Source organism: Musca autumnalis, unplaced genomic scaffold, assembly GCF_047663935.1.
Source record: "Musca autumnalis isolate F117 unplaced genomic scaffold, ASM4766393v1 scaffold_5, whole genome shotgun sequence".
Classification (NCBI taxonomy): Eukaryota; Metazoa; Arthropoda; class Insecta; order Diptera; family Muscidae; genus Musca; species Musca autumnalis.
In genome coordinates, this window is record NW_027412088.1 from 191,373,694 (window position 1) to 191,389,918 (window position 16,225).

Below are 16,225 nucleotides of genomic sequence, written 5' to 3' on the forward strand. Positions count from 1 at the left end.
TAAGTATTAGTCATAAATTAAAAAAAGGTAAAGAAATTGAAGTCGCTGGAAATCTATTGAAAAATATAGGTGACAAACCTGACCTATGTCAATGTGTAGCAGACATCGTATTGTTTTCCTTGTGGTGGCTTTGCGAGTTGATAAAAACCATTGGGTTTCTTCGTCGCAAACTAAAGGGCCCATTTGGACAGATGCTTCCTCATTTTGTCCTAGGTGTCGACTTTACCTACATACAGCGTCTCATATCTCCGTATATTCAACTCTCGTGTAATCCTTTCCAGTAGAATTATAAAGAACTTGCACTTGAATAATGAATAGGTTGTAAAGGTTTATATTCTGTTTGATGTGGCGATCTGTCATTTGTTAAGGTCACTTTTGGTAGGAGTATCACAATGATACCCTACCCTACTCACTCACAATTCACGTACTTTGTATGAACTTCAAATAATTAGGCATGCGATATTTTACCCAACTTGTATTATTGAGCTGACTATTGCCCTTACATGCCCCTCGCCAGCACTTTTAATAGGTTCGGCTATTAGTCCACATGCTGTATATTCTTTAGCCGTATATTTCCTCCCCTGAATCGACTTTATCTTTATCGCAAGTTCGACTTATGTACACTCAGACCCTCGTGACGGAATAAATTCGTCATTTCCTTTTTTATAAAAAAATCCACATATCGAGATTAAATTTTTTGGATTTGTTGACCTGGGCATGTCCCGAATAACGAACGAATATTTAGTTCAACTCCATCTAGTTGTAAGTTTCCCTAAAGCGGCCTCTGTATAATAATCTATATATCTTCTATATATAAAAGCAAATGATGTTAGTTACTACGCTTATAACTCAAGAACCGCTTGAAATGGTCTCATGGCAGAAAAGGATAAAACCTAAAAAAATATATATTCTGAATCAATATGGAGTAATTAGTTTTCTTTCCGTTACGAAAGTACCATTGTCCACAATTTTAGGTGAATTTTCTTGACCACTGCGTAAACCAATTACCTATCCCTAACCTTATCTGGTCAGCTAAAATTTTGTACAATCCTTGAAATTGGGCGGTATCGTTGTTTAGGGGCTATACCAAAAAGTGGTAGTTTGTCCACAAATATTGGCGGAGAAGTCTTTTGATCACTACGAACCCTTAATGCTAAAATGCACCCAATTTGGAAAAAAAATTTAAATAAAAATTTGGAATAGGAGGTACCCGAAGGACGGGATTGATATGGAGTTTATCCGACTTGATACATGACTGGATGAAATAATACGATGTGCAAATTTTGGACCAAATCGATTGCTCCCTCCGAGAGTTATCGTTCACACCATTTTACAGAATATATTCCGAAACAAGCGAAATATACACCTAATGACATTGGACGCACATTCTCTTGTGGTTCGAGTATAGTAATTTCTTACCAGATACATATATCATACCTAGATAATGTTTATATATGTATGTCTCTGTTTACCTGTTTAACCCATTTCGTAGTTGGTGTTCGATTTTTGAACAGTAAACAAATTTTAAACACGTTTTAGTATGTATTCATCTTTCAGCAACTAAAAAAATCTTCCCCTGAAAACTCCCCCTCCTACTAGATTGTAGGTGTAAATTTTTGAAACCTATATTTTTGGATACTTTTTAAATTAGTTTAAAAAAATAAAAAAAATTAATTTAAAATGTAATCGTGGTAAATTATTGCCAATATATGGAACCGTTTCACAAAATATAAAGAAGATGATTTATATGCCCAAGCACGACTTTACATATGTGCAAAGTTGACTGATCGAAATTTCGAACACTGTTACTTTTCATAAATATCAGTGGCTATATAACAACGTGTAAAAGTACTGACAAATTAGGGGGAAAAGTTATTATAGCCCCATTGAAGACTAAATACTAAATTTCAGCCATTTCTGTAGGAGGGTACGGCTAAACTCCTGAAAACTCCTAAAATCGCTATAGGCTATATAAAACATGGACCAGTGCTGACAAATTTCTGAAGGGAAGTTTAGTAACCCCAAAGAAGACTAAATATGTATTAAATTACAACCATGTCTATAGGATAATGCAGCTAATTTCCTGAAAACCCCCGAAAATCGGGCGGTACCGTTCTATGGTGGGCAATAAAAAACGTGGACCATTGCTGACACATTTCGGGGAAAAGTTTTGTAGGCCCAAAGAAGACTTAATACCACTCTTTAATAATTTTTTCGTTCAAAATGATATGATGATATCTTTGTAGTTTTTATCGTTATTAAGATTTAGAAGTTCAAATTAGGACAAGGGATTGACTGTATCGCCTCCTTATAACACAATGTTATTCACAGTACACCTTAAGTAACTTTAAATTGCGGATTTTGAAACAGCTATGTTTATAGATGAGAAAAATTCAAAAACAAGAAAAACTAGATGTATGGATTTTTTAATAAATCGCGATCAAAGTTCACATTAAAGGTTTTCACGATTTTGCTTGGAAACCGCAATTCCTATCGAAATGGGACTAAAGAAAGTGTTGTATCAGTGAAAATTCTGTACGAGATTGTCTGATTGATATTTTCCTAGGTTTTACCATTTTGAGGTATAAATGTTCAGAACAAACGTTCAAATTTTTTTCGTAAGTCTTAAGGATTTAGCTTGAAACTGTAAATCCTTTCGAAATGTAAAAAAATCCCTACAAAATTGGCTTTCGTAATTTTTTCCTAGGTTGTACCGTTTTTGAGATATATAAGTTTAACTTGGGAAATTGCAGTTGTGAGATTGTTTTGTAAGGAGGCGATACAGTCAATCCATTGTATTAATTTGAACTTCTATATCTCAATAACGGTAAAAACTACGAAGATATCATCATCAATCTTGTAGAGAATATTCAAAGCTACAACATTTTCTTTAGTCCCATTTCAATAGGACTTGCGGTTTCCACACGCAAAAAAAAACGGCCTCTCTAACATATGTCCTAAACATATTTTGCAGCAAACATATATATGTTTGCAACAGTCCCAAACATAATATATGTTTGGGTCTGTAAACAAATATATGTTTTGGTGGAAACAAATATATGTTTGGGTGCAAACATATATATGTTTGGGTGGAAACATATATATGTTTGGGTGCAAAGATATTTATGTTTGGGTGCAAAGATATACAGTATCGGCCAAAACTAAAGCACCCCCTCAGTAAATTTTTTTGAAATGATAATTTTTTTATGAAAGCTAAATTATAAATTTATTTTTTATTTTTCTTTTTATTTATTTATATCTTTATAATTGAAAAATACAAAAATAAGGAGATCAGAATTTAATAAACAAAAGATAAAATTAAAAAAAACATTTTAGGTCGCAAATGTAAGCGGACAAAACTAAAGCAACCCCCCCCCCCCCCCCCCCCCCCCATTTGAGGTACAGCAAAAACTATTGAAATCAATATTTCGTTGCTTATCCTCTATTCTGGATGACACAATCACATCTTTTAGGCATAAAGGATACTAAATTATTAATTATTGCAGGCGAAATAATCGGTTTTTGGAAAATTTAGCTTAAATCCTCAAAATACTGAAAATCGGAAGTTACCGTTATATGGGGGCTATACCCAAACGTGGACCCAGGTCCACGATTTTTGGTGGATATGTTTTGTGACCACTAAGAACCCTAAGTACCAAATTACAGCTAATTTAGTAGGAAAATATGGCTTAAATATCCGAAATACCGAAGATCGGAAGGTACCGCTATAAGGGGCTACACCAAAACATTAGCCGATATTGTTCATATTCGTCCAAAAATGATGCTACAGCATCCACTAGTCAAATACAATACGCTAACGTTTAAAAATTAGCAAAAGAACGAATTGCAGAAGAACGATAGACGCCGGCTTATTCAGTCGACGACCAGAAAAAAAAACCTTTCATATCGACTAAAAATGAAGGAGCCAGACTGGCATTCGCCAATACCCATTTGAACTGTTTTCCGATGAATCTATGTTTAATTTAAAGTATTCAGATGGTAAAAGGCTTGGACCAAATGGGCAACCGTTAAATCCTAAATATTGCAAAGACGCTGTAAAACATGGAGGCGGAAGCTTTTTGCTGGTCGTCGACTGAATAAGCCGGCGTCTACCGTTCTTTTGCAATTCGTTATTTTGCTAATTTTTAAACCTAAGGGATTTAGTATTTGACCAGAGAATGCTGTAGCGACATTTGGATGAATATGAACAATATCGGCTAATGTTTTGGTATAGCCCCCTTATAGCGATACTTTCCGATCTTCGGTATTTCGGATATTTAAGCCACATTTTCCTACTAAATTAGCTGTTATTTGGTACTTAGGGTTCTTAGTGGTCACAAAACATATCCACCAAAAATCGTGGACCTGGGTCCACGTTTGGGTATAGCCTCCATATAACGGTACCTTCCGATTTTGAGGATTTAAGCTAAATTTTCCGAAAATCAATTATTTCGCCTGCAGTAATTAATAATTTATAATCTTCTTTACCTCCTTAGTTGTGAAATAAAACAAATTGTCCTCATAGTTGAAATCATCCTCATTATGTAATGTAATAAATAAATATGGATATGCCATATTTCAAATATACATAAGTATGTATGAAATTACCAATATTAAATGCGATTTCTTCCTTGTCCAATAAAATAATTCCATTCAACTTTCCGATTCAATTATAAAATGTATTGGGCATTTAATTTACTAAAAAGCGCAATTTCTTTAAGAAAACACAAAACACTGTATTATTCACTCACTTTACCGTCTTGACTCTACAAAGGCAACTAAAACACTGAAGAAAGAAAAAATATAATTCATATAATTTCTTTTTTTCTTCTTCGCCTTGGTTAACAACAACAAAACAAGAAAAACACGAGTTTGACGCATACATACCACCAAAGCCCCTTCTTCGCTTCTACGTCTTCTATTATACAACACACACAACTCTTTATTATAACACAGCATTCCACAGCCGCGAGAGCACTGTTATTACTCTCGTTGACAAACATCCTCTCTCCACCCATGAAAAAAATGTTCTAACATAAAAAATATGTTTTACCCAAACATATCAAATTGGGATATTTTACAAAATGTTGCAAACATATATTTGTTTGGACCCAAACATATATTTGTTTGCAACCGGTCCCAAACATATATTTGTTTGGATCCAAACATATTTCTAACATAAATTTTTCTGCGTGCAAGCAAAATCGTGAAAACCTAAAAAAACCCTTAAAAATGTCAACTTGAATCGCGATTTATTTAAAAAGCGCTCTATTTAAATTTGATTCAAGAGCACCGTGAAATGATAAAATAAATCATTAAAACAGCATATAAGTCAATTTTTTACTTCTACACATATAGCATGCCCAAAAAAATCAAAGAGACTGTAAAGTTTAACTGAAACCTTTTGAAACAAATTTTAAAAAATGTCATATTGTATTATTTTAGAAGGTAGTATTACCTAGTGTTAATCAATACAATATGGAATTGTTTTAATAGTTGTTTCAAAAGGTTCTGGTTAGATCTTTATAGTCTGTTTGATTTTTGTGGGCATGTGGGTTAGGCCGTTTTGGCGCTGAGCGCCTCAATTATGTTTGGAGGAAATCTGTTTTAGACAATTTGAAGTCGTTTTAGCTATCTGCTTCCGTCTGGCTCTCTGGACGCACAATAACTCTTGAACGGATCAACCGTTTCGGTCCAAAATTTGGCTTTCGTAATATTTAATCCAAACTTAGTTTAAGTTTGAAGATGAGCCATATGGGTCCACTTCTTCGGGTACCTCCCCCCATAAACATTCGAAACTTTTCGCTAAAATGGCACGCACGGCAACTCTGGTCCATACTTCGCACATCATAATATTTCTACGAGACATTGATCGTCCAAACATACTTTAAAGAATTTCTTCTATGCTTTCTTAAATAAAACCGTTTTCAATAATTAAACAAAGATATCTATTTAACACATTTTGACATCACAAATAATTAAAAGGTGGACCGATATGGACCTCTTCGAAGTTAAACTAAATTTGGACCGATATAATACAAACTTCTATACCAAATTCGATAGACTGACTGACATGACTATATCGACTCAGAATTTTATCCTGATCAAAAATATGTATACTTTATATGGTTGCAAATAAGTATTTTAATGCGTTACAAACGGAAAAACTATGTTGGAGGGTATAAAAATTGCTTATCTCATCTATTTTTCAAACGAATTAATTGGTTTTTCCAATTTTCGAAAACTTACTTACAAATAATAAATTAAATATTATAAAATAAGAAATAAATTATACTGCTCTTCTAAGCAGCATAGAGCAAGAGGAAAAGCATTTTCCCGTTTTAATGCGTTTTTATACCCTCAGTATTTATGCTAACGAGGGTATATACACTTTCATACGGGCAAAATGTGCCTCATCGAAATATTGGTTTTAGACCCCAAGTATGTTTGGACGAAATGTGTTTCAGACAATTTGGAGTCGATTTAGCAATGTCCGTCCGTCTGTCTGGCTGGCTGGTGCGCACGATAACTCTCGAACGGATGAACCGATTCGATCCAAAATTTGGCTTTCGTAATATTTTGTCCAAACATAGTTTAAGTTCGAAGATGGGTTATATCGGTCCACTCCTTCCGGTACCTCCCCCACAAAAGTTCGGAAACGTTCGGAAAATTTGTGCGCACTATAAGGCTTGAAGGGAGTAACCGATTAGGTCCATACTTTGCACATCGTGAAATTTCTAAAAGACTTAGATAAGGTTCCAATATGGACCAAATCGGTCCACTCCTTCGGGTACCTTTCACACAAATTTCGCAAAAGTTCAGTTCATGCTCTCGAATCGATTTGATTTTTATTGTAACAACTTGTATTCGCTTTCCCCCATACGACGGTACAAGTTTCATGAGGGGCAAATCCATACTTCCTGAGAAGATAGCCTGAAAGTTACAAAAAAAACCCTATGACAACGTGTGTAGTGGTTGGAGCGCAAGATAACTCTCGAACGGATCTGTCGATTCGGTCCAACATTTGGCTTTCGTAATATTTTGTGCAAACTTAGTTTAAGTTCGAAGATAAGCCATATTGGTCCACTCCTTCAGGTACCTCCCCCACAAAAGTTCAAAAATGTTCGGAAAAATTGTGCGCACGATAACTCTTGATGAGAGTGACCGATGTGGTCCATACTTTACACATCCTAATATATCTAGCAGATATAGATCAGGTTAGAATATGGACTATATTTGTCCACTACTTCGGGTACCTCCCACACAAAATTTCGGATAAGTTCACTTTAAGACCTGGGGCTGGATTCTTGTTCTATGAAAATTTGAAATGAAAAATATTTTCTTTATAATTTTTTTCATTTGACAGTTTTTTCCTTTATAAAAGTTTTCATTTCACATTTTCATAGAACAAGAATTGAGCCCCTGTTCTCAAATCAGTTTGATTTCTGTTGTAGCAACTTGCATTCGCTGCCGCAATCACGACGGTAAAAGCTTATTCAGGTGCAAGTCCATACTTCTTGAGAAAACGGCCCGAAAGGTGTAAAAACCCCTATGACACTATATGTAGTCGCTGGAGAGCACTATAACTCTCGAGCTGATCAACTGATTTGGTCCAAAATTTGGCCTTCGTCATATTTTTTTTCCAAAATTAGTTTCAGTTCGAAGAAGGGCAGCACCGGTCCACAACTTCCACTACTTCTCCTAATATTTAAAAAATGTCGCTAAAATGGTATGCACGATCTCTTGAAAGGATCAACCAATTTGGTTCAATCTTTGGGTCTGTATACCTTTGGAAATGTATACCGCTGATGTTCGTTGTGGTCCTGCATACAGCCATATTATGTTTTCCGTGAATAAGTCCATGCTTCCTAGAATACTGGTCCAAAAGTTATACGATGACCCACTGAAATGACTAGTAGGCGCGATATCTATCAAAAAGATATGACTCCCAAAATAAGATCCACTTTCATTCCTTCAAGCACCTTCCCCCCAACACTTTTGAACTTTAACCATAATCCACATTTTTGTTGGCAAGTCCAAATGTCAAAGGGCCACCAAATTCCCTAAATATATTCGATCTGTCCGAAGATGAAAGTTTCAATTCACATAGGCTGAGGGTATATCTCTGTCGGCAAAGCCGACTGATACTTCTTTACTTGTTGATGGTATCAAAGTGTATATTAGAGTTGCGTCGTTCATGAACGAACCGGCTCAAAGGAACGATTCCGTGAAAAGAACGAACGGATCCGTATCCAGCTCATTCTTTTATATCGTTCATTTAGATCCCCATTGGACGAGTCATTGCTGCTTACAAAATTAGCAGCATTGGTTTTGCAGTCAACACAAAACAAACAATGATTCAGATAGCTACTCTCGCTCAGTAACTCACCTCATTCATTAGCACATCTCGGTCATATCTTTCTTTTGCATCATTCGTTCATGTGGTTCTTTCATATCAAAACCACCAACACTACGTTCAGAAACAAAACCACCCCCATTAGCACACAATGTGTCATTCGTGAACGAACATTTTCAAAAGAACGATTCGGTGAAAAGAACGACGTAGTCATATGCAGCAGAGAACGAACGACTTCAAAAGAAAATAATGCAGCCAAATGTATTGTTGAACGAAAAAGAGCCAACGAACGATCTAAACGACCCGGATCTTTTTGGTGAACGGAATGAAAAAGATCGATCCGCTCAATGAACGAGATTGCCCAACACTAGTGTATATACCCGCTTTAGGATAAAGGCAGAGGGTATAAAGGCGTCAAGAGGTCTTCGCTTTCCTACAAAAAACTTCAAGAGGTCATCTTCTTTCTAAGTAAAACCTCCAGAGATCTTCTCCATATAGAAGACTTTAAGAGGTCTTGTGTCTATAGAAAACTTTAAGAGGTCTTCTGTTTTCTAAAGAAGACTTCAAGAGGTATTCTTTCTATAAAATATCCCAAGCGGCCTTATTTGTCTATGGAAGACCTTCAGATGTCATCTGCTCTCTATAGAAGACCTCGAAAGGTTTTCCGCCTAAAGAAGAAGAAGACTTAAGAGGTATTGTGTCTATAGAAGACTCAATAGGATGCCTGTTTCCCAAAAAACAAAAAAAAAAAAAATACCTCAAGAGGTATTCATCTTTCAATGAAAGACCTTAAAAGGTCTTCTTTTCTCTATGGAAAATCTCAAAAAGATTTCAGAGATCTTCTGTTGCCTATAAAAGTCCTCAAGTACACTTCTGTTGCCCATAGACGACCTCCTTAAGTCTTCTGTGGTCTTTTAAATACCTTAAGTGATATTATGTTGTCTACATAAGTGCTCAGGAGATCTTCTGTTGTCTGTTGAAGATTTCAGGAGGCCTTCCACTGCCTACAGAAGACCGCCTTAAATATTCTGTGACCTTTTAAATGCCTTAAGTAATCCGATGTTGTCTACAGAAAGGTTCAAGAGGTCTGCTGATGTCAATGAAAGTCCTCAAGTAGTCTTCTATTGGCCACTAAAGATCTCAATTATTCTTCTCTTGCCTATATAAGGCTTTAATAGGCGTTCTGTTTCTGTTACAAAAAAAAAAAAGACCTCAACAGGTCTCTTGTTCTCTATGGAAAACCTCAAAAGGTCATCTGTTGTCTATAGAAGTCAGCAAGAAGACTTCCGTCGCTTATTGAAAGGTTTTGAGGTGCGGCAATTTAGCTATGACACTTTGGATGTTTGTGCGGGAATCGTGTAATGTCATAGAAATTTTTGCGATATTTCACAATGCATAGAGATCGTAATGTTTGCGGATGATTGTACGATCTTGGCGTCAGATACCTTCCCTGATGTCATTTGTGAGAGGGTAAACTCTTAAGAAACATAGACCAGTCTGCTTCGCGAATATAAGTGCAAACCTGTCAGAATGTCGCCCTGAACACTGTAACAGGATGCCTTCATGTCAGTGGACGGACCATCTACATGAGGAGACAAAGATTGTTCCAGAACAACAACACAGTGGCATAATTTCGTTGCAGTACTTACTCGGGTGTTCCCGTGAGAGCCATCCTAATCACCATATGGCGGATAGGACCCGCCATCCAGGCATGTCAGGAGGAATCTTCATGATCTAGAGGTCCAACGTTACAAGAGAGAACCCCTAGATCAACAAGCCTATCATACTGGTTTGAATAGCATTCACGTCAGCTGCCACGACAAACTGGAGTAATTTTGACTCAATTTCGCTCGACATGGTGCAGCCGTCTAAATTCATATTGGGCTAGGATCGATGACACCGTGCTAAACTTCTGTCCAGCATGCAGCAATGGCTCGCACGATACACTGCACCTTTTCAACTGCACTGCCAAACTTAATCAACTAATTCCAGTAGCTATATGTCTACAATCTATCGAGGCAGCCACATTACCTGGAGATAGATCCACAGTCAGATTAAGTAGAGAAACAAACTTAGAAACATATCATACACTGTTACAACAACCACAAAAACAACTGATGGGCACGATAAAGTACAACTTTACACATTAGGTCTGTTCGATAACCTAACAAGTAAGAACGACGTTAAGTTCGGCCGGGCCGTACTTGTTATACCCTCCACCACAAGTTGTATTGAAGTAAAATGGAATAATTAGTTTCCTTTCGTGTATGAAGAAGACTTAATACTAAATTTCAGCAATTTCGGTAAAACAATGTGAGGCACCGTTCTATGGGGGCTATCTCAAAACGTCGATCTATACAGACAAATTACTGACGGAATGTTTTCAGACTCAAAGAAGACGAAATACCAAATTTCCTATATTTCGGTAAGAGAATGTGGCTAAAACTTAAAAAATACCGTAAATCAAGAAGTACGCTTCTATGGGGATATAGGAAGACGTGGACCTATACTGATAATACTCTTCAGTAGTTCGATTCTCTAACTCATTTTTTGAGTTACCGACAAAAATCGGTAACATTAAAACGCAAAATTATGAGTGAAATGTTCAATTAAAAGTTGACAACACTGTTGCTATCGGTAGAACTTTGCGACTACTTTCTATTGGTCGCTAACTTACCGAATAAAATCGTTAGTTACCGAAATTATAAGCATTTTAATTTTACCGATTTTTGTCGGTAACTACAAAAATGTGTTAGAGAATCGCACTACTGGAATATTTTATAACTCTTGGAAGACTAAATAACAAATTTCAGCCATTTCGGTGGGATATTGACATCACAATATTTAGTATTACGAAAGTCGGGAGGTACCGTTCTGAGGGGGCTATATCGAAATGTGGACCTAAACCGACGAATTTTAATAGGACATGGGGCAATATTAAAGCGTGGACCTGTACAGACAAATTTCTGGCGAACAGTTTTATATCACATTGAAGACTAAATACCAAATTTCAGTCATTTTGGTGGAATATTGAAGCCACAACTTTCAAAATACGAAAAATCGGGAGGTACCTTTCCATGGGGGCTATATGAAGGCGTGGACCTATACCGACAAATTTAAAGGGGAAGTTTGACTACCACCAACGAAGTCCAAATACCAAATTTCAGCCATTTCGGTGGAATATAGAGGCCACAACGTTCAAAATACCGAAAATCGGAAGGTACCGTTCTATGGGGGCTATATGAAGGCATGGACCGATACCGACAAAGTTCTGGGGAAAAGTTTTATAACACCAACGTAGACTAAGTACCAAATTTCAGCCATTTTGGTGTGATAATGAAGCTAAAACCTTCAAAATACCGAAAATCGGGAGGTACCGTTCTATGGGGGCTATATTAAGGCGTGGACCGATACCGACAAAATTCTGAGGAAAAGTTTTATACCCCTAAAGAAGACTACGTACCAAATTTCAGCCATTTTGGTAGGATAATGAAGCTAAAACCTTAAAAATACCGAAAATCGGGAGGTACCGTTCTATGGGGGCTATATCAAAACGTGGACCGATATATCTCATTTTCAATACCAATCATCCTGCAAGTGATAAAAACTTCACTACCAAATATTGACTCTCTATCTTTAAAATTGCGAGCTGTATCTTGATTTCAACAGACAGACGGACGGACGGACAGACGGACATGGTTAAATCGACATAGAATATATATACTTTATAGGGTCTCCGACGAATATTTCGATGCGTTACAAGCGGAATGACAAATTTAATTATACCATCCATATGGTGGAGGGTGTAAACATTTGTACAAACTTTTACAAAATTCTGTTCGATAACTAACTTGTTCAGTAAAAGACATGGCACAATAATACAGGTACAACGGCAAAAACAGCTGATTATCACACTAGTGTGAATAAATTTACATACAAAAGGTAAACAAGCAATTCACAGTAATGCGTTATTGTGAACAAATTTTGACATTTGGTGTGGTAAATGGCCCGATTATTGTTATCGATGTAACACCTTCTTATTCCGCCTTGGTAAAAGAGAAGTGAGAAGTACTTGCAAATAGTTGCAAGAACTTGCAAATACTTTTTACTTGCGAAGTTATCGAACAGGCCTTTTATAAATTTTTTTCCAAACGTACATCAAGTTCCAAGAACGTCTAAATCTGACAACTTCTTTGGGTAGCTCGCTCACAAAAGTATAAATGTGTCGCTTAAGTGCAGTTTAGTTCGAAGATAGTTTTGAAATTTTTACCGAAACTACTCTATAAATAGGTCTGTCTGGTTACCATAAAACTTGTAACAATTTGTACCAATTGTTGCTGGAAGTCTGTTAACACAAAAAGTCAGCAAAAGAGAGCGAATCGAGAGAGACATTTTGACAGTTCTTTTAGTCCCGGTCCACACTATAGGGATTTCATTGAAAAAATTGCATGAAATTATGCGTCTCTAGATCGACTTCCATAGTAGAGTAAAATCATAAAATTGCTGTAGTGGGGAATTCGATTTAAGAACGCATAATTTCATGAAATTTTTTAATGAAATTCACGCTAGTGTGGACCAGGACTTACTGAGAGTTTGCAAATTCTTGCTGGACAAATTTCTTCTAGCAAGCACTTGCAACTCACAGCTGCTTTTAATTATTTTAATTATTATGTTGGTGAAAATTAAGAACAGTTTTATTATGGAAATAGTAAGCCTAAAAATTAACCAACCAACCAACACTTTACAATTTTTTTGCAAAAGAGAATAAAAACTCCTTAGTCTCTAAGAAAGTTCTTGCTGGACAATTCTTGCTGGGAAAGTAACCAGACAGACCTAATCTTTTTAGTAGCCTCTCTACATTCAATAGTTCTGATGAGTGGCCTAATCAACGATGCAAATATAAGAATTGTCAGGTTACTTTTGTTTTTTCAAAATAGTCTGGCTTAATCCCATTGTTGTTGTTTTAATATTTTAAAACAACTATTTTATTAGTCCCGGTCCACACTACCGTGAATTTCATTAAAAAATTTCATGAAATTAGGTGTTCTTAAATCGAATTCCCCACTAGATCAATTTTATGATTTTACTTTACTATGGAGGTCGATCTAGAGACACATAATTTCATGCAATTTTTTCAATGAAATCACTGTAGTGTGGACCGGGACTTAGTGGAAAAGATTTGGCATTGTTCGCCAAGGGGTAAGGCAGGGAATACTATAGTTTCGATCCACGCTTACCTTTATACTTCGAGCTGACGATTGATGTTTGGGTATAAGAAGTTTCTTGTTGAAGAAGTTATTGAAAAATAACTTCGGTGGAGAATATCCACAAACAAGAAACAAGGGAACTGATGAGATCCAGTGGCGTGGATCGAAACTATAGTATTCCCTGCCTTACCCCTTGGCGAACAATGCCGAATCTTTTCCACTAATAAAATAGTTGTTTTAAAATATTAAAACAACAACAATGGGATTAAGCCAGACTATTTTGAAAAAACAAAATTGCAAACGCTATCCCAATAAAAAAACGCCGCAATGTTTCTAATTGTCAGGTTACCCTAAAACTTGTAACAATTTGTACCAATTGTTGCTGGAAGTCTGTTAACACAAAAAGTCAGCAAAAGAGAGCGAATCGAGAGAGACAATTTGACAGTTCTTTTACTGAGAGTTTGCAAATTCTTGCTGGACAAATTTCTTCTAGCAAGCACTTGCAACTCTTCTTCTTTCTGCAAACAATATAAATCAGCTGTTTTTAATTATTCGGTAATTTAAGTTTGTGCAAATTGGAAACAATTTTATTGTATTTAATACAATACAACATTTTTCTTGCTTTGGTTCCTTAAATGGCGGACAAATTGTTCTGTTTTGGGAAATCAGCTGATTGCTTGCTGGTTACTGCTGGCAAGGTGTCTGTTTACTTTTTAAAATTTTCTTGCAAAAGAAAATAAAAACTCCTTACTCTCTGAGAAAGCTCTTGCTGGACTATTCTTGCTGGGAAAGTAACCAGACAGACTTAATATACACATCTATAAGGGTTTTTCGTACATCACTCATGTTTACGAGATTCATTTTTGTGTCGGTAACACTGTTCTAAATATTGGCGTTTGAAAACTGATCGTATTTTTCTCAACAGGTTTAGACAATTGATATGATTATCAGCAAAGACACACACCTCTGTGAATGTATTTCATTGGTACTGTCATTCACAGTAATCACCTATCCACAAAATACGATATTATAAATTCCACTGATTGAAATAATGCAACAACATCGGTCAGCGATAAAAATATACGAGCAAATATAAAATGTCCACTGAACGTGTTAATTTTACGTTAAACCGATAATGCATTATTTTAGAAAAATACCGAAAAATGGTGCATACTTTGTGGGATATGTTACGCAAAATGTTATTATTTTGTAAGAAATAACTAATCACATTTAATACAAGATTCCTCTTTTATTTTATTGAAGATCCCAACGGTGATCTATATTAAAAAAAAAAAGATACCTTCGGAGCATTGTTGGAAGAATATATTCACCAATTGGATGCCTTTAAAATCCATAAATATGGATAAAATCGATCCACAATTATTTTTACATGCGATCTTTTTCAGATTATTTTCACAAGACCTTAAATTAACAAAGTTAGATTTCGTCCTCGTTTTGAGGATATTATCAGAATACCTCACCATAATTATTTACCTACAAATCTTTAAACAGAGCCTGAATTGTACTTTTACTACTTTCAATGGTATCCTTATTATGTACAGATTCTTTGGAATTTCATTTAAGGTATTTATACCATAATTATACATATTCTGAGCTTCTTCTCCAGAATGTATTAATATTGATTGGCCTTTTGTATTATTCGACTCCCTATACAATTTCCAATAAATTATTTCGATTTATTTAAAGCCTTATGGTGTTATCGGAATCGCAATTCTCAACCCAGTATATTATTATGCACATGAACAAATATTGTTGTTGAGATTTAACTTGAGATAATTATTATAATTTTTTATATAAATTGTTGTAAAATATAATTGCAGTAGTCAATCTGTTAATAGACTTGTTACAACTTGAATCGCATATTTTTCTTGTTTCGCGTAAAGTGACATATTAAATAAATAAATAAAAAAAAAAAAAAAATAAATAAATATGTTTGTGTTGTTGTCAGTGCTTGTCTTAATATTATTTGTAAGTTATAAAGAATTACAACGTTGGATAATATGGAGAAAATTATCACACACACCAGGACCCAAGATATTGCCGATCTTAGGAAATGGTCATCAAATGGGGAAAACGCCAACATGTAAATGGAAAACACACACACAGTGTAACACATTTGTCATGTCGGAGACATACTCATTCTAGTCTCTTATCGATAACTGACCTAATATAATAAATAAAGATCAAATGCAAATTCAAACATGTTAATGACTTAAAAGATCAGATATATTTTGCACTTACATATGTACATACATTACATTTACATGTTTTAATACATTTTTTAATCCGCTATTGTTCATTATATCAAGTGACAGTTTAAATATACTATCTGACGAAATTTAAATTTACGATTCCGGCAAAAGGTCAAAATACTTTTCTACAACAAATTCATTTAATCAATGTAAAAAGTGAAAAAGAAATTGTTCTTATCGCAGTCAATTATTTTGGCTCTTTAGTTATTTTTATTATTATTTCCTCAGTATTTTTTTGAAGATTGTGGAAGAATAGAATAGAAGACCACCGTAAAGGTCTTCTATAGAATAGAAGACGACCGTAGGGGTCTTCTATAGAACATACGACCACAGTAGGGGTCTTCTATAGAACAGAAGACCACAGTAGGGGTCTTCCATGGAACAGAAGA

The 16,225-nt window shown here is 35.4% G+C and overlaps 1 protein-coding gene across 1 annotated transcript in view; it reads left to right on the forward strand.

The window, feature by feature from the left end:
- Positions 1-15,400: 15,400 nt before the first annotated feature.
- Positions 15,401-16,225, forward strand: part of LOC141405656 (cytochrome P450 4e2-like) — a 29,645-nt gene continuing 28,820 nt past the window's right edge. Inside the window, exon 1 of the mRNA XM_073990253.1 lies at positions 15,401-15,667. Within this exon, the coding sequence (XP_073846354.1) occupies positions 15,514-15,667 (154 nt within the window). The 5' untranslated portion in view covers positions 15,401-15,513. The remainder of the gene's footprint in view (positions 15,668-16,225) is intronic.